General features: G+C 41.0%; 1 protein-coding gene across 2 annotated transcripts in view; it reads right to left on the reverse strand.

Annotated features, from left to right (window-relative positions):
* LHFPL3 (LHFPL tetraspan subfamily member 3) overlaps positions 1–22,977 on the reverse strand; it is a 111,723-nt gene that overhangs the window by 20,611 nt on the left and 68,135 nt on the right. The window contains exon 3 of one of the 2 annotated variants that reach the window (XM_075857305.1): positions 19,818–19,844. The exons of the other annotated variant lie outside the window; for it this stretch is intronic. Within the exon in view, the coding sequence (XP_075713420.1) occupies positions 19,828–19,844 (17 nt within the window). The 3' untranslated portion in view covers positions 19,818–19,827. The remainder of the gene's footprint in view (positions 1–19,817; positions 19,845–22,977) is intronic. 2 annotated transcript variants of the gene reach the window in all.

Here is a 22,977-nt window from a genome sequence, read left to right on the forward strand (position 1 = left end):
CTGCCAAAGGATTAACAAACTTCCTTAATACTGATTTAAATACTTCGAGGGGTGCAGTTTTTTTTTTTGTTTTTTTTAATTTATGGGAGATTTCCAATATATAAGCCCCTCAGAGCTAATTCACTTCATAACTGGTTCCTAAAAAAAATAGGTTTTGCAAATTTCGTTGAAAATTGTAAAAACTGCTAATTAATTTCTAAGCCATTTAACGTTCTAAAAAAATTCAATTAAATAAAAGATTATGCCAATATAAAAAAGACATATGGTAGAACTTATTAACTTTCTATTTTGCGTGGTATCATTGTCCATTTTAGAAAAAGATCATTTCAAAATGAAATTTTAATTTTGATTTTTTTTTATAAATAAAAGATAAAACATATCAACTAAAATTTACCACCAAATTAAAGTATAATGCGTCAAAAACAAACAAACACCAGTCTCAGAATCACTTGGAATAAGTAAAAGCATTTCAAAGTTATCACCAAAAACAGTGACATGTCATATTTGCAAAATGGAGCTGCGTCCTGAAGTCCAAAATAAGCTGCGTCTTTAAGGGGTTAAACAATGTATACTTGCATAAAGAAAGCGAAACAGATTTAAAATGGTTAAAATTGCAATGTATGGAATAAACCCCATCAAGTCTGTCAGGTCATATTTTGTTAAAACATCCATAAATCATAAAACATGATAGAAATAAATAAGAAGCTACATGCAGTGAAGTGTACATCTAAAACAAATAATTAAAACAGTCAAAAAGCTGTCTTGCTAAGAAAAAGGGGTCTTAGACTTGGATGGAGAGCAGGACAAGCATGCGCTGTCCCTCACCAAAGACTTGAAAGAGGGTGCCCAAACCCTACCTAACTTATTTTTATAATCTGTTTAATTGGAGGCTTCTAAAATAAAAAAAGATGGGCTGTTGTAGGACAACCCCCTGTAAGTAAAAAATACATAACAGATATGCTTAGTTTAACCCCTTCCTGCTGCAGCCACTTCCTGACAGAGCCTTATTTTTCAAATCTGATGTGTCACTTTATGTGGTAATAACTTTGGAATGCTTTAACCTATCCAAGCGATTCTGAGACTTTTTTCTCATGACACATTGTACTTTAAGTTAGTGGCAAAATTTGGGTCGATACATTCTGTATTTAATGATGAAAAACACCAAAATATAGCTTACAATTGCCGAAATTAGCATTCTCCAAATTTAACTGTATCTGCTTGTCAGACAGATAGTTATACCACACAAAATAGTTGCTCATTAACATTTCCCATATGTCTGCTTTAGATTGGCATCGATTTTTCAACATCCTTTTATTTGTCTAAGACATTACAAGGCTTAGAACTTTAGCAGAAATTTCTGACATTTTCAAAAGGCTATTTTTACAAGACCAGTTCATTTGTGAAGTGGCTTTGAGGGGCCTATTCAATACAAACCCCCATAAGTTACCCCATTTTAAAAACTGCACCCCTCAAACTATTCAAAATAACATTTAGGAAGTTTCTTAACCCTTTAGGCGTTTCACGAGAATTAAATCAAAGTAGAGTTGAAATTTACAAATTGTATTTTTTTTGCCGAAATTCATATTTAATAAAAAAAATTCTGTAACACAGGTTTTACCAGAGAAACGCAGCCTGATATTAATTGCCCATATTCTGCAGTTTTTAGAAATGTCCCACATGTGGCCCTAGTGTGCTAATGGACTGAAACACAGGCCCCAGAAGCAAAGGAGCAACTACAGGAATTTGGGGCCTTCTTTTTATTAGAATACATTTTAGGCACTATGTCAGGTTTGAAGAGGTCTTGTGATGCCAAAACAAAGGAAACACCCCAAAAAAGACCCCATTTTGGAAACTACACCCCACAAGGAATTGATCTATAGGTGTAGTGAGCATTTTTACCCCACAGGTGTTTCATAGATTTTATTAGAATTTGGATGTGAAAATGATAGATTTTATTTTTTTTCCAATAAGATGTAGTTTTAGCTCAAAATGTTTCATTGTCTCAACAAATAAAAGGAGAAAATGTACCCTAACATTTGTAAAGCAATTTCTCCAGAGTACGGCAATACCCCAGATGTGGTCATAAACCACTGTTTCGGCACACGGTAGGGCTCAGAAGGGAAGGAGCGCCATTTGGAGTGCAGATTTTGCTGGATTGGTTTCTATGTAGCATTTGCAAAGCCCCTGTGGGACCAAAACAGTGGAAACCCACCTGAAGTGACCTCATTTTGGAAACTACCCCCTCAAGGTAGTCATCTACGGGTCTAGTGAGCATGTTAACTCCAAAGGTGTTTTCCAGAAATCAGTGTGCACTCGATGTTGCAGAGTGAATGGGAATTTTTCCATAGACATGCCAATATGTGGTGCCAAGCTTGTGCCACCATAACAAGACATCTTTCTAATTATTATGCTGTGTTTCCAGGTTTTAGAAACACAATACATGTGGCCCTAATCTTTTGCCTGGACATTCGACCAGGCTTAAGAATGAAAGAGTACCATGCAAAATTGAGTTCACAAGTATTGGTTCACAATTGCAGAGGCTCTGATGTGAAATAATAAAATAAACCCCTGAGAAGTGATAGCAGTTTGGAAACGACACCACTTAAGGCATTTATTAAAGGGAATGTGTCGCTAGAATTTTTTTTTTTTTTTCAGTTAAACAGTTAGTCTTTAAGTGATTAAACATTGTTTTAATTTTTTCACAAGTCAGGAAATATTATAAATTAGATTCTAATTTATAACATTTCCATGTGCTGGTCACTAGAGGGAGCAATTCCCAAAATTGCAGCATTGCAGTGTGGTAAAGCAACCTCATTGCTTTATGGTGCAAATTTGGTGTAGACACACACGCTCTAGTGAGCTCACACAATCCCCCCTCCCTTATCCTGGCTAGTGCCAGGAGAAGGAGGTGGTTGAATCTTCTAATCCTCCTACACAGTGCATTCGCTCAGAAAATGGCGGCACACTGTGTAGGAGGATTAGATACAGTGGTAATCAGACAGTATAACACGAACATAATACACACATCACATACATAAACATAACTTACCTGCTCCTGACGCCGCTGTTGCCTCCGATCCTACTCTTCGCGTCTTCGCTGCCTGGAACATATGTCCGGAAGCGCAACCGGAAATAACATCTTACTGTCCGGCCGCGGCTTCCGGTCCACATGAAAATGGCGCCGGATGTCGCTCTGCCGAAGACCTTCCTTTTGGACTGTGTGGGAGCGGCACATGCGCCGTTCCCACACAGACGGCGTACACTATAGTGAATGGAACGGCTCCCGTTGACATTGTCTATGGGGATGTATGTGCCGTATTCCATCTCTGTATGTTTCGTTAATCGACACATACAGAGATGAAAAAAAAAATGGCAGCCCCCATAGTGAAGTAAAAGAAAGAAGAAAAAAGTAAAACACAAAAATACAAATAAATAAAATTTATATTAATAACATACTAAAAGCAAATTGATATAAAAAATTTTTTTTTTCGCGACACCTTCCCTTTAAAGGGTGTAGTGAGCATTTTCATCCCACAGGTCTTTTTCCATAAATGATCGCGCTGCGGATGGTGCAAAGTAAAAACTTACATTTTTCCCTAGCTATGTCATTTCAGTGGCAAATATGTCATGCCCAGCTTGTGCCACTGGAGACACACACCCCAAAAATTGTTAAAAGGGTTCTCCCGGATATGGCGATGCCATATATGTGGACGTAAACAGCTGTTTGGGCACACTGTAGGGCTCAGAAGGGAGGGAGCGCCATTTGGCTTTTTGGGCATGGATTTTGCTTGGTAGTAGTTAGTATTCCTGGTGTTTTCATTTATAATGTGGGGGTACATGTAAACTGGGCAGAGTACATCAGGGGCATAGTCAAGTGGTATAATAATCGGGTAAAAAAAAAACTGTAAACGAATCCATAGATGTGTGTTACGCTGTGAAGCAATCCTTTCTGCACAGGCTGGTGTCCACTGATAAATGGTGTTCTTTCTCATCCCCTTTTTCGTCCACACTCCGTACCTTTGCAGTTTGGGGAATTTTGCTGGGAAAGTGTTGTCCTGGTATAATACAGGCACCCTCAATTTCAGCAGATATATTTGGGCTGTACCCCTCTTGAAACAGAAGAAATGTTCCCCTCGGGCATGCACAACTGCATGTTTTTTCTTTCCAGGCTTATTGGAGCCTTAATACATTTTATTTTTTCATAGACGTGATGTTATGAGGGCTGTTTTTTTGCGGGACGAGCTGTAGTTTTTATTGGTACCATTTTGGGTTATATGCGACTATTTGATCACTTTTTATCCTATTTTTTGGGAGGCAAGGTGTTTTTTTTTTTATACAGCGTTCACCATGCGTTATAAATTACATGTTAACCCCTTAATGACCGGGCCATTTTGCACGTTAATGACCAAGGATTATTTTTTGTTTTTTCACGGTCGCATTCCAAGAGTCGTAACTTTTTTTTTATTCCGTCGACATAGCCGTATAAGGGCTTTTTATTTGCGGGACGAGTTGTATTTTGTAATTGTACCATTTTTAGATGCTTATAACATATTGATTAACTTTTATTAACTTTATTTTAGGAGAGAATTGAAAATAAGCAGCTATTCCAGCATTAATTTTCACGTTATAAATTTACGCCGTTTACTATGCAGCGTAAATAACATGCTAACTTTATTCTATGGGTCGGCACGATTACGGGGATACCAAATATGTATAGGTTTTATATGTTTTTCCTACGTTTGCACAATAAAAAGCCTTTTAGAAAAAAATTACTTGTTTTTGCATCGCCGCATTCCAAGAGCCGTAACGTTTTTATTTTTCCGTCGATGTGGTCGTATGTGGGCTTGATTTTTGCGGGACAATGTGTAGGTTTTCATTAGTACTATTTTAGGGTACATAGGACTTATAGATTAACTTTTATTTTATTTTTTATGGGGGGAATGGGAGAAAAGAGAGAATTTTGCCGTTGTTTTTTGCGTTTTCTTTGGACGCCGTTCATCCGGCGGTTTAATTAATGTGTTCATTTTATTGGTCAAGTTGTTACGATCGCGGGGATACCATATATGTGTATGTGTGATTTGTTTTGACAGTTTTACTAAATAAAACCACTTTTTGGACCAAAAAAGTAGTTTTATTTGACTTTGACTGTAATTTTTTTTTTATTTTTTTTCACAAACTTTATTTAACTGATTGTCATTTTATTTTAAAGTCCCATCAGGACACTTCACTATGCGATCTGTTGATCGCATATATAATGCTTTGGTATACTTAGTATACCAAAGCATTATTGCCTGTCAGTGTAAAACTGACAGGCAACCTATTAGGTCATGCCTCTGGCATCGCCTAACAGGCAGATGCTGAAGACAGACCTGGGGGTCTTTGTTAGACCCCCGGCTGTCATGGAAACCCGACGGCGACCCGCGATTTGTTTGCGGGGGCGCCGATCGGGTGACAGAGGGAGCTCCCTCCCTCTGTCAAACACATTAGATGCCGCTGTCACTATTGACAGCGGCATTTAATGGGTTAAACTGCCGGAATCGGAGCGCGCTTCGATTCCGGCAGTTGCAGCAGGAGCCAGGCTGTGTATAACAGCCGTGCTCCTGCCGCTGATCGCATGGGTACGCTGTCAGTACCCGCGCGATCACAGGACGGATATATCCGTCCTCCTGCGTGAACTAGCAGCTGCTGAGGACGGATATATCCGTCCTTCGGCGTTAAGGAGTTAACTTTACTCTGCGGGTCAGTACGATTCCAGCGTGTTTTACAAATTTTTGCACAATAAAATTACTCTTGTAAAAATAATATATTTTTTCTGTCGCCATGTTGTGAGAACCATATTTAATTTCTTTAGTCTACGGAGCTGTATGAGGGCTTGTTTTTGCGAGACGAGCTATAGTTTTTATAGGTACCATATTTTGGATACATGCGTCTTTTTGATCACTTTTTATTCCAATTTTTGTAGGGCAAATTCTGGCATTGTTTTTCAAGTATTTTCTTCACGCCGTTCACCGCGTGGAATAAGCAACATAATCTTTTTATAGTTCAGGCCGTTACAGTTACAGCGATACCATCATATATGTATGTTTTGTTTTTTTCAATAATAAAGGACTTGATAAGGGAAAAAGGGCGAATGTGTTTTATTTTATTACTTGAAACGTTTATTATATTTTTTACAACTTTTTTTTTTCCACTTTGTTTTAGTACCAGAAGGTCCAACTTTCTGATTTATTTTCTAATACATTGCACTACTTATGTAGCGCAATGTATTGGATCTGTCAGTCGTTTACTGACAACAAGCCGATTAGCCCATTATTAGGCATCCTATTGCCATAGCAGCAGTCGGCAGCCTTGCGATCGCATGCAGGGCTGCCGATCTGCTACCAACCTCTAAGATGCAGCAATCGCTTAATCTAAGGGGTTATTGGCAGGGACCGGAACTAGGTAAGAGATTTCAATGTATGTTCGTGTTTGTGTGTGTTTACTACTGTATGTAAACCTACTACACTGTGTGTTAGCTCAAAAAATGGCGACACACAGTGTAGGAGGTTACACCGTTCAAACCCCTCGTTTATCCCGGCACTAGCCAGGATAAAGGAGGGGGGGATGCTGAGAGCTCACTAGAGCGAGGGCTTTTTACCCAATTTTGCAAAGCTGCAATTTTGGGGATAGCTCCATCTAGTGACCAAAAATGGGTAGTATTATAAATTAGAATTAATTTATAATATTTCCTGACTCTAAAAAATTTGAACAATGTTTAATCACCCACACACTAAATCTTTAATTTTTTTAAAAAAAACATGTTTTTCTGGCAACACATTCCCTTTAAGGAATATAGCGTTGGTAGGATCATGTTGTCCCAAACTGTTTCTGTTTGGTCACATGGGGTAGCCCTCTGACATGCCCTTATGGATGTTGCTATCTTCGCTGATATACGTTACATTAGGCTGTCTGAGGGCATAACTGACCAAATTACCACTTTAACTATGTTAAGAGCATTTGGCAGTGGCAGTGAAGGAGGTTAATAAATATTGTTCCATGGATAGTTTCCTGTAGCAGGAGAAATAAGTTACAGCTTCTGCTCAATCCCTGTGTCCTATATACGGGACATAAAAAGTCTTAAAGCATAAGTGATTGGGTTAAACGAGATTTTCTTGTTAGAGTATGTTAAGATTTTGCTGAAAATTCGCAGCAAATTGTGCATGTTGACTTCACCCTTGGTATTGCAAAAATCTGCGACATACAGTTAGGTCCAGAATTATTTGGACAGTGACACAATCTTCATGATTTGGGTTCTGCATGCCACCATATTGGATTTGAAATCTTTTTACGAGGTAAACGAGATTTCGTATCCGTTGCTGTAAATCTCACAGAAAAGATTCAGAAGTGTCAGGATTCTGAGTACACATGACGTCCAGGCTGGATGGTCATGTGTATTCATTATCAGGACACTGTAGTAATGTTAGGGCTTGTGTATGAGGCTGCACATAGCGATATAACTATATCGCTAGTGCAGTGTAAATGAATGGAGAGGAGTGCATGATGCCGATTGGTCAGCGTCATGCACTCCTTTGTACAACGCCCACTTGGTCGAAAGTAAAAGTACGCCCACTTGGGCATTAAGAAAGCTCATTAGCATAAACCAAAATCGCTCCTAACGTTGTGAAAAAAGATCGTTTTTTTAAATAAAAAGCATTACTGTCACCTACATTACAGCGCCCATCTCCTTATGTAGGAGACAGGGCACTTATAATGTGGTGACGGAGCCTCTTTAAGTTTTGTCTTAAGAAAGTGAAATGCAGCTTGATCGGCTTGAGATTTGGTGATGGACTAGGACATTGCAAAATATTCCACTTCTTTGCCTTAAATAGCTCCTGGGTTGCTTTCGCAGTATGTTTTGGGTCTTTGTCCATTTGTACTGTGAAGCGACATCCAATCAACTTTGCTGCATTTGGTTGAATCTGAGCAGAAAGTATATCCCTGAACCCTTCAGAATTCATCCGGCTGCTTCTGTCTTCAGTCACATCATCAATAAACACTAGTGACCCAGTGCCTTTGGCAGCCATGCATGCCCATGCCATCCCACTGCCTCCACCATGCTGACTTCTTTAGATGTTTTGCAAAGTCTAATCTGGCCTTTCTATTTTTGAGGCTGATTAATGGTTTGCACCTTGTGGTGAACCCTCTGATTTGCTCTCATGAAGTCTTCTCTTTATGGTAGACTTAGATACTGATACACCTACATCCAGGAAATTGTTCTTCACTTGGGTAGATGTTGTGAAGGGGTTTTTCTTCACAATGGAAAGGATTCTGAGATCATCCACCACTATTGTCTTCTGTGGACGTCCATGCCTTTTGGAGTTCACAAGATCACCAGTGCGCTCTTTTTTTTCAAGAATGTACCAAACTGCTGATTTGGCCACTCCTAACATTTGTGATATCTCTCTGATTGATTTCTTCATTTTTTTCAGACTAATGATGGTCTGTTTCACTTGCATTGAGAGCTCCTTTGACGTCATGTTGTGGGTTCACAGCAACAGCTTCCAAATGCAAATGCCACACCTGGAATTAACTCCAGACTTTTTACTTACCCATTAAATAGCTATTGAGATAATTGTCCAATTACCTTTGGTCCCTTGAAAAAGAGGCACCTACGTATTAAAGAGCTGTAATTTCTAAACCCTTCCTCAAATTAGGATGTGAATACCCTTAAATGAAAGCTGAGAGTCTGCATTTTAAGCCCATATTGATTATATAACTAAATGCTGCATTTTCAAATCAACAGTACAAATTAAATTCTGTGTGGATTTTTCAAAGTTTTTCTTGTATGGTAAAGCCCCATCAACTAGCGTTGTACTATATTTTGCTGCAGATTTTCAGTGTGGAATTCACATTAAAAATCCACAACAAACCTGCTATGTCTGAGCTAGCCTAAGGACAACCACTTTTTAAAAACAGTTCACTGATCAGGTAATCGGGTCTGGTGGCTAAAGCCCCTGTGATCAGCAGCCAACCTGTTGCAGTGGAAAATGTATTACACAGGATGTAATAAATGGTAATGTTGGGCACTCCAGAGCTGGAGGTGCGGTTTCCAGCAGCTTTTTCCTTTGGATTTTAGGAAAAGAGTCCCAAGCAGTGGACCCCACTCCATAGGGCATATGGAAAGAGGTTCAGATGATTTTTTTGACTATGTAAACCGTTGCAGCCTATTTGTTTTATTTTAAATGTTTGTGTTAAGTGTTTTAACACATTTTTCTAAAAGACATTAAAAATGTGATTTCGTATTTATTGCTGCAGCTTCTATGTATCCACTATACACATAGAAGCTACATAATGCCGCGGCAAGTCGAATCCCTCAATTAGCTGTACTGACGGCTCGAGAGACAGTGGCTCCTGTGTGCCTCTGTCACACAATTTAACCATAATACCAATCAAAATATAGATTTGATCGGTATTAGGGTTATGTTGTGTATTAGAGGCACACAAGAGCCACTGTCATTCCAGAAAATAATAATCTTTATTTATATAGCGCCAATATATTCCGCAGCACTTTACAATTCAGGGGGTACATTGTACAGACATTACATATTGACAAAACTAATTTACATTTCAAACAAGAGGAGTGAGGATCCTGCTCACAAGAGCTTACAATCTATAAGGAAATAAGAGAGTCACAAAATGTAAAAAATACTTGTTAAGTACAATGGTCCAGCCATCTTTTATACATATTGGGTAGTACACATAACGCTGCATGAGCCGGTCACCAGCCAGTGTCTGTGTATGACAGACATGAAGTGCATTAGTGTGCAAGGTGTGTGGGGGATAGTGCTGAATAAAGTGGCCTCATTACTAATGTAAAGGGGGGCCAGGGAAAGGAGTTAGATTAGGGAATGTTATAGGCCTGTCTAAAAAGATATGTTTTCAGGGCGCGTGTAAAACTGTGGATTTTGGGAATTGACCTGATTGTCTGGGATAGTGCATTCCAGAGGACTGGTGCAGCATGGGAAAAATCTTGGAGATGGGAGTGGGAGGTTCGGATTATGGCGGATGTTAATCTAAGGTCGTTGGCAGAACGTAGAGCGGTAGACAGAGATGAGGGAGGAAATGTAAGCAGGTGCAGCACTGTGGAGAGCTTTGTGGGTGAGAGTAATAAGTTTGAATTCAATTCTGAAGGGTATGGTCAACTAGTGCAGGGACTGGCAGAGGGTAGAGGCATTGGTGTAGCGGTTGGTCAGAAAGATAAGCCTGGCTGCTGAATTAAGGATAGATTGGAGATGGGAGAGTTTAGTGAGTGGAAGACCGATTAGTAATGAGTTACAGTAGTCAAGACGCAAGTGACTCAGTGCAACAAAGAGAGTTCTGGCTGTTTCCACAGTAAGAAAAGGGCGTACTCTGGAGATGTTTTTGAGGTGAAAGTGACAGGAGTGTGCAAGTGATTGGATGTGAGGAGTAAAGGAAAGATCTGAGTCAAAAATAACCCAAAGACAATGGCCCTGCTGCCTAGGACTTATGGTAGTGCCACAGACTGAGATGGAGACATTAGGGTTAGGTAGGTTAGTAGATGGTGGGAACACAAGGAGCACAGTTTCAGATAGAGAGAGGACATGATGTTAGAGACAGCAGATAGACAATCACTGGTGTTTTGTATTAGAGCAGTGGTGATGTCATGGGAAGAGGCATATAATTGAATGTCATCAGCGTAGAAATGGTACTGGAAGCCAAATGGTTTGTCCAATAGGGGCTGTGTAGAGGGAAAAGAGAAGCGGACCTAGGACTGATCCCGGAGGAACCCCGATAGCAAGGGGAAGAGGAGAAGAAGTAGAATCAGCAAATGACACACTGAATGAATGGTCAGAGAGATAGGAAGAAAACCAAGAGATAGCAGTATCTTTAAAGAGGCTCTGTCACCAGATTATAAGTGCCCTATCTCCTACATAATGTGATCAGCGCTGTAATGTAGATAACAGCAGTGGTTTTTATTTTGAAAAACGATAATTTTTGAGCAAGTTATGAGCAATTTTATATTTATGCTAGTTACTACCAACTGGGCGTTCTACAGAGGAGTGTATGACGCTGACCAATCAGTGTCATACACTTCTCATTGTTCCCAGCCCAGCATGATCCACAGCACAGTGTGATTGTGCAGTGAAAGAAGCTGGGCTGGAACAATGAGAAGTGTATGACGCTGATTGGTCACTGATTGGTCAGCGTCATACACTCCTCTGTACAACGCCCAGTTGGTAAAAAGTAAAAACACGCCCAGTTGTCTATAAAGAAACTAAATTAGCATAAATCTAAAATTGCTCATAACTTGCTAAAAAATTATAGTTTTTCAAAATAAAAACCACTGTTGTTATCTACATTACAGCGCCGATCAGATTATGTAGGAGATAGGGCACTTATAATCTGGTGACAGAGCCTCTTTAAAGGGAACCTGTCACCAGCATTTCACTGGCCGCTGCTATAAAAAGTTTATATAAACAAGAGAAACAAGAAGTCCATAGATATCAAAAGAAGTTGAAAGTAGAAAATCTTTATTACAAGTCCAAAAACATGAGAATCTAAAACAGGTCTTTATAACTGGATCACAAATGACACCATATATCACAGATAGGTAAACAATGTATAGTATACCAAGGAACACATCAACATTGTATCCCAAAACAGCAAGGTATGCAAGGTATTCAAAAGTAGAAGGTATATGTCAGGTAAAACACTTTATATTTATATTCATATATACTTCTAATTATATTGATGAAATGTTTGCATATTTATGAGGAAGTACTGTATTGTATTGCTATAGATACGTATAAGGAAAATATTATATATTTTTATATTTACATTTGCACACTTATTGTACTTAATTTGTCATTACATTTATTATAATTTATTTCCTGTGGGTTATTCCTAAAAATATCCACAAGAGGGCGCCCATATATAGTCCATTTTTCATTTACATTTACATATTACACCGCAGGTTTACACTTCAACGTCCTTCTTTGAATGTAACATCTAACTAATTAGGGATACATATATTTGAGCTATACTCACGCCTTGTACTGTGACTGGGGTTGCGCTCGTGCAGTGATGAGGGTTGCGGACCACCCCCGTCGGCCGTCAGTTATCGCTCTACGCGCATGCGCCGTCTCCATGGTGACGCGTCCTGGGATTCGCGCATGCGCTGTCTGGTGATGACGCCCGACGATGGGGTTCTCGCGCTCTCCTCTAAAATCACGCACAAGCGCCGTGATGACCGGCACGGATTGGCCAATAACAGACCACATGATCACCAGGGTTTACTATTTAAACTAGACATGGACACAAGAATGGCACACCTTGAAAAAGCTACACGCGAAACGCGCGTCGGGGCGCTACCTTATCTTTTGGGTCATACCACTACACTACGGAAATATGGGTAAGCACATTATGGAGACTATGTAAGGTCATTTAGATACTATTTACGTTGTTTATGCTTATTAGGTGTAGACTTCAATTCTGCTGTTTGTTTTACCTGACATATACCTTCTACTTTTGAATACCTTGCATACCTTGCTGTTTTGGGATACAATGTTGATGTGTTCCTTGGTATACTATACATTGTTTACCTATCTGTGATATATGGTGTCATATTGTGATCCAGTTATAAAGACCTGTTTTAGATTCTCATGTTTTTTGACTTGTAATAAAGATTTTCTACTTTCAACTTCTTTTGATATCTATGGACTTCTTGTTTCTCTTGTTTATATAGTAATGATTTGGAGTCTTTATCTTTGATAAAGTGGGTGGTTGCTACCTCGGTTTCCCACCCTTACATTCATATGTCCTGTGAGACTGTCTTGTCTAATAATGCTATAAAAAGTTCATTGCCGTTATCCCCTCTCCTAAACTCCTCCTCCGACTGTAAATAACGGTCTGCAAACATTTTGCGCCTTTTAGCGTAATAATCCAGTGTCCCTTTGTGCGCACACCCCAGAAGAAGACATCAATGCACAAGTGTGGGATTTTGTGTGCTGGGGAAAGGCGAGGCGCTGTCAATCAAAAGTAAGGAGGCGGGGTAAACTCGGAAAGACTTGAGGAACGAAGATTTGACTCTTTTATGCTCATTAGCATACGGTGTGGGAACACTAAAAACCGGAATACGAAAGCTACAGAGCCGACTAAGAAGACAATTATAGGTTATATAGAAAGGATTTTTCACCCACTTCCACCAGGTATTGCTGGATTAACCCCTTCCCGCAAAATCACGTAACTGTACGTCATGGGATGCGGTCTGTTCCCGCAATTCGACGTACAGTTACGTCAACACTTTAAACTGTCGCCGCACCGGGATGTGCGGCGGCAGTTTAAAACAGACGGCTGTCCGAGACAGCCTAGCAGCTGAGGATGCCGGCCGAGGACCAATCACAGCTGTCCTCGGCCGGCGATGGCTGTGATTGGTCCATCAGTGCAGATGGACCAATCACCGCTTAGTGTGAAGTTTCGAGCGATTTAAACTTCCCTCGCACATCCTGGTGCAGCGGAAGTTTAAAAAAGACGGCTGTCAGAGACAGCCTAGCAACTCTGGATGCCGGCCGAGGACCAATCACAGCTGTCCTCGGCCGGCGATCGCTGTGATTGGTCCATCAGTGCAGATGGACCAATCACAGCTTAATTTGACTTTGACAGCGTTACAGTTCTGGAAATACGGCTGTCCAAGACAGCCTAGTAACAGGGGATGCCGGCCGAGGACCAACCACAGCTGTCCTCGGCCGGCGATCGCTGTGACTGGTCCATCAGTGCTGATGGACCAATCACAGTTTATTATGACAGTTGGAGAGGGGAGTTTAGTGTAGTCTCCGTCTCTGACCGCTTCTCTTCTGTCAGGGAAGCGATCAGAGAAGGAGCTATTGGTAGATATATTATAAATTAGTAATTAACCATATAAATTAACCCCTGGATCACCCAGCAGCCAATCTACTGTGCCCTATACAGGTGTCCTGTGCCCTATACAGGTGTCCTGTGACCTATACATCTGTCCTGTGCCCTATACATCTGTCCTGTGCCCTATACATCTGTCCTGTGCCCTATACATCTGTCCTGTGCCCTATACATCTGTCCTGTGACCTATACTGGTGTCCTGTGCCCTATACAGGTGTCCTGTGCCCTATACAGGTGTCCTGTGCCCTATACAGGTGTCCTGTGACCTATATAGGTGTCCATCACCAGCATCCAGCCCCCGTGCCGCATCCAGCCCCCCCGTGCCGCATCCAGCCCCCCTGTGCCGCATTCAGGCTCCTGTGCACCAAGACGTCTGTTACTGCCCAGCGTTTAAAATAAAAAAATTAAAACCCTCAATGCCTCGCCACCCTCCTGTGCTTGATTGGCACCAATCAGCCTCATCAGCACTCTGCCACCAGTATCACCTGTGATCCCTGCAAATCACTGCCCACCTGTAATTATCCTGTGATACCTGCAAATCACTGCCCAGTGACGTGTGTGAAAAGTGAGGTGTAAAATAAATTCACCCCTTCATTGTCTCATCGCTACCGTCCTGTACTCTGCGCCTAATTGGGACATACCAAACTCCATCCACCTGCGTTTGACACCTGTTACCCGGGAGTTTTTGTAGATATAATTAAAAAAAATACCTTGGTTTTAGGGAATTAGTTATTCTATAAAATAAAAAAAAACACATAAAAATAACCTAAAAAAAATAAAAATACAAAAAAAGTTTTACGTTACTTTCAACGCCAGTGACACTTTGTTTACAGAAAAAAAAAAAATGCCTAAGCGTCTGTATACTGCCGAAGAGGCATGTGCCATGCTCTTTGAGGACTCTGATTCTGGTAGTGGGGAAGAGGTGACATTTTTAGTGTCTTCTTCGTCTAGTGACTCATCTACTGATGAACCGCCACGTAGGCGTCCAAGGGTAGGCGTCAGTAGTGCACAATCGCAGCCCAGTACAGCTGACTCCACATGGATCTCCGCGGATAATTTTGTGCCCCAGGTGCCTGAATTCACTGCGACTCCAGGCATTAATGTAGATACCACAGGCTTCAGTGAAATGAACTATTTCCAACTGTTCTTCACTGATGACCTTGTAAATTTGATTGTGGAGCAAACAAACATATATGCCCAGCAATTTATTTCCCGCAATCCAAATAGTTTTTATGCCAGGCCCCAAAAATGGACCCCCACAAACCCCAATGAAATCCGCAAGTTCTGGGGACTTCTATTGAGTATGGGCATTACCAAAAAACCCACGATACGCTCCTATTGGAACAGAGACATCCTTTATCATTCCCCTCTTTATTTTCTTGCCATGCCCAGGACCCGTTTTGAAATTTTATTAAAATTCCTTCACTATAACAATAATGATGAGTGCCCACCCCAAAACGACCCCAATTATGATAGACTGTATAAAATTAGGCCAATAGTTGACCACTACAACTTAAAATTCAGTCAGGTCTATACTCCCCAAAAATGCCTAGCAGTGGACGAATCCCTAGTCCACTTTAAAGGCAGATTACACTTCCGCCAGTACCTGCCTAATAAAAGGGCTAGGTATGGCGTGAAGCTGTATAAGGCCTGCGAAAGTGTGTCTGGGTATACACTGCGCTTTCGTGTATATGAAGGGAAGGATTCGAAGATTGAGCCACCAGACTGTCCCCCTGTCTTGGGAATAAGTGGGAGGATAGTATGGGATTTGCTCCACCCCATACTAGACCAAGGATACCACTTGTATGTGGACAATTTTTACAATAGCGTCCCCCTCCTGAAGTGCCTTTCTGCCAGGGGCACACTAGCATGTGGCACAATTCGGCGAAATCAAAAGGGTCTCCCCAAGTCCTTTATAGATCAGACACTGCGCCGTGGGGAAAGCAGGGCTGTTTGCTCCGAAAATTTGATGCTTGTCAAATATAAAGACAAGCGTGATGTCTTTGTTTTGACCACACTGCATGCTGATCGATCCACCCCAGTTCCAGTCAGAGGAACCACAGAGCAGACCACCAAGCCTGTGTGCATCCAGGACTATAACCAATTCATGGGAGGGGTGGATCTTTCGGACCAGGTACTGCAGCCCTACAGTGCCCTAAGAAAATCTAAGGTGTGGTATAAAAAATTGGCGGTATACCTCACCCAAGTGGCACTCTATAACGCCTTTGTTCTCTACAGAACATCCAGCAATACGGAGTCTTTCCTGGGATTCCAAGAAAAAATTATTAAAAAAATGATTTTTGAAGACCAGGAAGCAGAGGGCAGCAGTGAAGGTAGCAGCACTTCTGGGATCTCCAGAATAATACATGGCCAGCATTTCCCGGGAATACTTCCCCCCACAGAAAAAAAACAAAAACCCCAGAAAAGGTGTCGAGTTTGTTCAAGCAGAGGGATTAGGAAAGATACCACTCACTACTGTATGACCTGTCCCTCTAAACCAGGCCTCTGCATCGGAGAATGCTTCCGTTTTTATCACACCTCTGTTGATATTTGTTAAATCTAATTTTTACTACTCCAATGACATCACATCCATTCCATTTATTTCTTAAATACCCCCCTGGCATTTATTTTCCAAATTAATTTGATATCTCAATAATACCACACCCGCCTACCCCACCCCCAAAAAAAATACAAATTCCCATTATACCCCTAGATGAATACTGTGCTTTGAAGGGTGCAATTTTATTACATGAGGCATTTCTTGAATTTACTTTATGTTCTGGAGCCTCTGCAAACATAAGGTGTTGCTTAAAAATCATCCACGTAAAAAGTAGGCCCTAGAAAGTGTAGTTTACAAAATGGGGTCACTTCCTGGGGGTTTCCACTGTACTTGTACCTCAGTAGCTCTGCAAACGCGACATGGCACCCGAAAACCATTCCAGACAAATCTGAGCTTCAAATAGCGCTACTTCTCTTCTGAGCCCTACCGTGGGTCCAAACAGCAGTTTATTACCACATATGAGGTATTCCCGTAATCGGGAGAAGTTGCTTTACAAATTTTGGGTTTCTTTTTCTCCTTTATTCCTAGTAAAAATTAAACATTTCTACGTTTTCTCAGAAAAAAAGTCGATTTTCATATTCATGGCCGAATTCCACTAATTTCTGCAAAAAACCTGTGGGGTCAAAATGCTAACTATACCACTAGGAAAATTCCTTGAGGGGTGTGGTTTCCAAAATGGGGTCACTTTTGGGGTGTTTCCACTGTTTTGGTCCCTCCAGGACGTTGCAAACGCGACATATCACCGAAAAACAATCCAGCAAAATCTGGACTCCAAAATCCAAATGGCGCTGTTCCTCTTCTGAGCCCTGCCGTGGGTCCAAACAGCTGTTTATTACCACATATGAGGTATTCCCGTAATCGGGAGAAGTTGCTTTACAAACGTTGGGGTTCTTTTTCTCCTTTATTCCTAGTAAAAATTAAAAATTTCTACGTTTTCTCAGAAAAAAGGTCGATTTTCATATTCATGGCCAAATTCCACTAAATTCTGCAAAAAACCTGTGGGGTCAAAATGCTAACTATACCACTAGGAAAATTCCTTGAGGGGTGTAGTTTCCAAAATGGGGTAACTTTTGGGGTGTTTCCACTGTTTTGGTCCCTCCAGGATGTTGCAAACGCGACATGTCACCGAAAAACAATCCAGCAAAATCTGGACTCCAAAATCCAAATGGCGCTGTTCCTCTTCTGAGCCCTGCCGTGGGTCCAAACAGCCGTTTATTACCACATATGGAGTATTGCTGTAATCGGGAGAAAGTGCTTTATAAACTCTGGGGTTCTTTTTCTCCTTTATTCCTTGGAAAATTTAAAAAATTCTATGTTTTTTCAGAAAAAAGGTGGATTTTCAATTTTACTGACTTTTTCCAATAAATTTAGCAAAAAACCTGTGGGGTTAAAATGCTAACTATACCACTAGGAAAATTCCTTGAGGGGTGTAGTTTCCAAAATGGGGTCACTTTTGGGGTGTTTCCACTGTTTTGGTCCCTCCAGGATGTTGCAAACGCGACATGTCACCGAAAAACAATCCAGCAAAATCTGGACTCCAAAATCCAAATGGCGCTGTTCCTCTTCTGAGCCCTGCCGTGGGTCCAAACAGCCGTTTATTACCACATATGGAGTATTGCCGTAATCGGGAGAAAGTGCTTTATAAACTCTGGGGTTCTTTTTCTCCTTTATTCCTTGGAAAATTTAAAAAATTCAATGTTTTTTCAGAAAAAAGGTGGATTTTCAATTTTACCGACTTTTTCCAATAAATTTAGCAAAAAACCTGTGGGGTTAAAATGCTAACTACACCCCTCGATAAATTCCCTGAGGGGTGTAGTTTCCAAAATGGGCTCACTTTTGGAGGCTTTCCACTGTTTTGGCACCACAAGACCTCTTCAAACCTGACAAGGTGCCTAAAATATATTCTAAAAAAAGGAGGCCCCAAAATCCTCTAGGTGCTCCTTTGCTTCTGAGGTCCGTGTTTCAGTCCAAGAGGATACTAGGCCCACATGTTGGATATTTCTAAAAACTGTAGAATCAGGGTAATAAATATTGAGTGGCAATTCGTGGCTAAAACCTTCTGTGGTACAATTTTTTTTTATTACAAATGAATTTTGGCAAAAAAAAAATGAAATTAGTAAATTTCACATCTATTTTGCTTTAATTCCTGTGTAACGCATAAAGTGTTAAGAAAATATTTGAATGCTGTTTTGAATACTTTGAGGGGTGCATTTTTTAAAATGGGGTGATTTATGGGGACTTTCTAATATATAAGGCCCTCAAAGCCACTTCAGAACTGAACTGGTCCCTGTAAAAATAGCCTTTTGAAATTTTCTTGAAAATGTGAAAAATCGCAGCTAAAGTTCTAAGCCTTTTAACGTCCTAGAAAAATAAAAGGACGTTCAAAAAACAATGCAAACATAAAGCAGACATATGGGGGATGTTAACTAGTAACTATTTTGTGTGTTATTACTATCTGTCTTACAAGCAGATACATTACAATTTAGAAAAATGCTAAATTTCACAAAATTTCTCTAAATTATTGTGTTTTTCACAAATAAATACTGAATTTATCGACAAATTTTTTTCACTAACATCAAGTACAATATGTCACGAGAAAACAATCTCGGAATCGCTTGGCTAGGTGAAAGCATTCCGGAGTTATTACCACATAAAGTGACACATGTCAGATTTGAAAAAATCGGCTGTGTCATGAAGGCCAAAACAGGCTGTGTCCTTAAGGGGTTAATAGGTGAAATGCTGGTGACAGGTTAAGGCCAATAGAGCGGAGCATGTTAAGTAGGAGTTGGTAGTCTACAGTGACAAAGTCTGCAGAGAGATCCAGAAAAATCAGGAGAGAGTATTTGCCATTGGATTTAGCCGCCAAGAGATCGTTTGAGACTTTAGTAAGGGCAGTTTCTGTGGAGTGTATAGTGAGGAAACCAGGTTGTAAGGGGTCAAGGAGTCAGCTAGTTGACGGATTCAGCTTACAGCGGCGTTATGCAACTTCTACGTAGAGTGGATACATAGAAGCTGCAGCACTAAAACTAAGGAACATTTTTAATAAATGTATAGGAAATATTTTTTTAAAAACACTAAATACATACATTAAATATTTTATTTTTAAAAAAGATACAAAGGTTTACATAGCCTTAAAAATATACAAAAGTGCATGAATTCCTTCCCCTAGTTTTCAGGAGTTTATAAAGGCTGTAATACATAAAACTTACATAGTGCCTAACACTGCCAAATGATATCAACGATAAGCCATGCAAATATAAAAGCAGTAGCACGGATAAACATTTCACAACGTGGTCACTTATGTGCCATGCTTAGACATTAAAAAGCCTTACACTGTACATACCTCAGAAATGTTAGGCATTTCCGTCATCTGTGAAGAAGGGAAAACATGCTTGTTAGGGTATAACTCTGTTAGCAAGCCAAATGGTGGGAAAATATACATTTGTGACAAAATAGTGATAAATTAGATATAACTACGGTACAATTATGTATTTTACTAAACTAAACACATACAAAACTGAGAATTTTTTATTAAAATAAAGAGCACCTGCTACTATTTCAGATTTTCTTGGTTATAGGGAAACAAGTAAAAACAAACTGATTTTCCCAAGTAAATTGGTAGATAAAATATTTCAATACGAAGCGTAAAGCGGCAGATCATTATTAACCCTTTGACACATTCCAAAGGTGAATATCTTTTGTTTTATACTGGAGTTAAATATTTGTTTTCCTTTAATGCGGCACAGGTTGGGTTTTGGTACCAAAACCAGTATCTTTTGATTTTTTTGTTTTATATAGGTTAAAAAAAAAATGAAAAATTGGAAAAATGCAAATATCCTTTTTTAACTTTTATTTTTTTAACTCATTTTATTAAACTCACAATGTAATACAATATGTTCATCAATGAAGAAATTAGTCACAGCATTGCTGTAAAGGATCTGCCAGGCACAGCTTCTGTGTCAACGCCCATAGGTAATCAGTCTGCACCTGCTTCTATGTCTGTGAGACTGACTCGATCTTGCACCACTCAGGATGGCAGGCTTAGGAGTGGGAGAGCCTATCACAGCCTGGCCAGACGGAGCTAGCTCCCGCCCTCTGTCTATTTATACCTGCCTTTCCTGTTCCTCCTTGCTTGTGATTCTTCTCGTTTGGTTCCTGGCCCTGCTGCAGCTTCTTGAACTATTTGTCCCTGCTTCATACTGACCCTGGCTTACTGACTACTCTTCTGCTCTGCGTTTGGTACCTCGTACACTCCTGGTTTGACTCGGCTCGTTCACCACTCTTGTTGCTCACGGTGTTGCCGTGGGCAACTGCCCCATTTCCCTTAGCTTCTGTGTACCCTTGTCTGTATGTCTGTCGTGCACTTATTGAGCGTAGGGACAGTCGCCCAGTTGTACCCCGTCGCCTAGGGCGGGTCGTTGCAAGTAGGCAGGGACTGAGTGGCGGGTAGATTAGGGCTCACTTGTCTGTTTCCCTACTCCCTGTCATTACAATTGCATTTGTATATTTTCAGACTATGGTGCGAGGTACTCTGCACACAGTTAAATCGGGAACATATACAGAGGTCGCACAACCACAGTCTAAATGGATAAAATAAAAGTACAATATCACACAATGCGGTACATCAAAAAAGGATACATGTAATACATATACGAATAGAAGGAACTAGAAGGAAAAACAAAGTCCAAACAAACAAAATTCGACCTAACGTTCACCTCTGAACAACATTAAAGTAATTACAGTGGGTGCACATTTATAAATCAGGTAACCAAAGGTTATGTACAGTACTAGGATTCCACCAGTGTCCCAGGGACATGCTCACTGGGGCCCTCCAAAACCAAATAAGAAGCCAGCTCTCAACGACCTGGGTGAAAAAAGGGCTAACAGGGACTTATACAACACATTCCACACTTTTGAGAATTTTTGGGGACAACTTCTATGGCGTTTATTTAAAAGGAAGCGTTATGTTTACTAATCTCCACCATTATCCCAAAGTCGAGGTTTATCGCCCATCCACCTAAGTGCAATGGCTTTCCTAGCAGAAAATAATGTTTTACCTAAGAAAAATCCGAATATGGTGTGGCCATGTCGACTCATCCAGGATACCCAGAAGGCAGACCCCAGAGTAATCGGCATCGGAACCCTAAGGAGAGATGTCAACATAGAAATAACCTCAGCTCAGAATGAGCACATATAGGGGCATTTTAAGCTGTATGCCAGAAATCAGTCTGTGGTCTAGAGCATCTATGGCATCCAGTATGCAGGATTATCCGAATTTTATGGAGGCGTATCGGAGATAGGTAGCATAGATGTAGGGAATACAGTTCAGTCATACGGTTGTTTACTGCAGGGGAGATATATAATGGGGCTGCGAGTGCTCCCTCCCAATCCTCTGAGTACAAACTAGGAAAAAATTACCTCCACTTATCCTTAGCTTCTAATTGTTTGGACTCCAGTTTAGTCCCCAAACATTGAGTATATAAAGCTGAGATGATTTCCCAAGGTCCCTGGGAGACAAAAATTCCAATTAAAGAATAGTCTGATTTGGAGCATATCGTATCTGGGAACAGACTCCGAAGGGCATGCCGCAGGTATCTATAAAATGGCAGCTTAATAAAATGGCTTAATAAAATGGCAGCTATAACTTGGCAGCTGGATACCTTCCTGCATTTGTGTAAAGGATCTAAGAGCCCCATCACTGTACAAATCACCTAAGTCTAAAACATTGTGCGAGGTCCAAAACGTAACCCCTTCTATATGTAGGAGATGAGGAAACAGCAGCATGGTCACGGTACTGAGACACCTCTTTGGCATGTCTTCATATTTGTATGGCTAGTTCATGGAGTAACAACAAGCATCAGGTTTACTAGATAAAAGGCTAAATCAGGGGTCTCAAGAACGCGGCCCACATGCGGTCCCTGAGGATGTCATCTGTGTCCTGCGGGACACAGAGCCGCTAGTACAGGCTCTGCTCCGGGACTTTGTGGAATCCCCTGACATCGCTGTCCATGAATGGACGCGTGATGTCTGGGGCTTCCCCAGAGCGGAGTCCCGGGCAAAGCGCTAGCATAGGCTCTGCTCGGGACTCTGTGGAATCCCCTGACATCGCTGTCCACTGTAGAGAGTTGTCAGGAGCACAGCTAGAGTCCCAGTAGGAGTACTAGTAGCACTCTGCCTGGGACTCCAGCTCTGGGGTTGCCCCTGACATCTCTGTCCATATATGAACAGTGATGTCAGGAGCAGAGCTGGAATCCTAGGCAGAGTGCTAGAAGCGGCTCTGCTCCGGGACTCCAGCTCTGGGCAAGCCCCTGACATCACTGTCCATATATGGACACTGATGTCAGTGGCTTCCCCAGAATTCCGGAGCAGAGCCTATACTAGTGCTCCGCTCTGGGACACCGTCTCTGGGGTTGCCCCTGACATCACATTCCGGTCCAGGAGGATCCCCTGACGTCACTGTGTATGGACAGTGACATTAGGGGTTCCCTCCAGCAGAGGAATCC

This window comes from Rhinoderma darwinii, chromosome 3 (genome assembly GCF_050947455.1).
Source record: "Rhinoderma darwinii isolate aRhiDar2 chromosome 3, aRhiDar2.hap1, whole genome shotgun sequence".
NCBI lineage: Eukaryota > Metazoa > Chordata > Amphibia > Anura > Rhinodermatidae > Rhinoderma > Rhinoderma darwinii.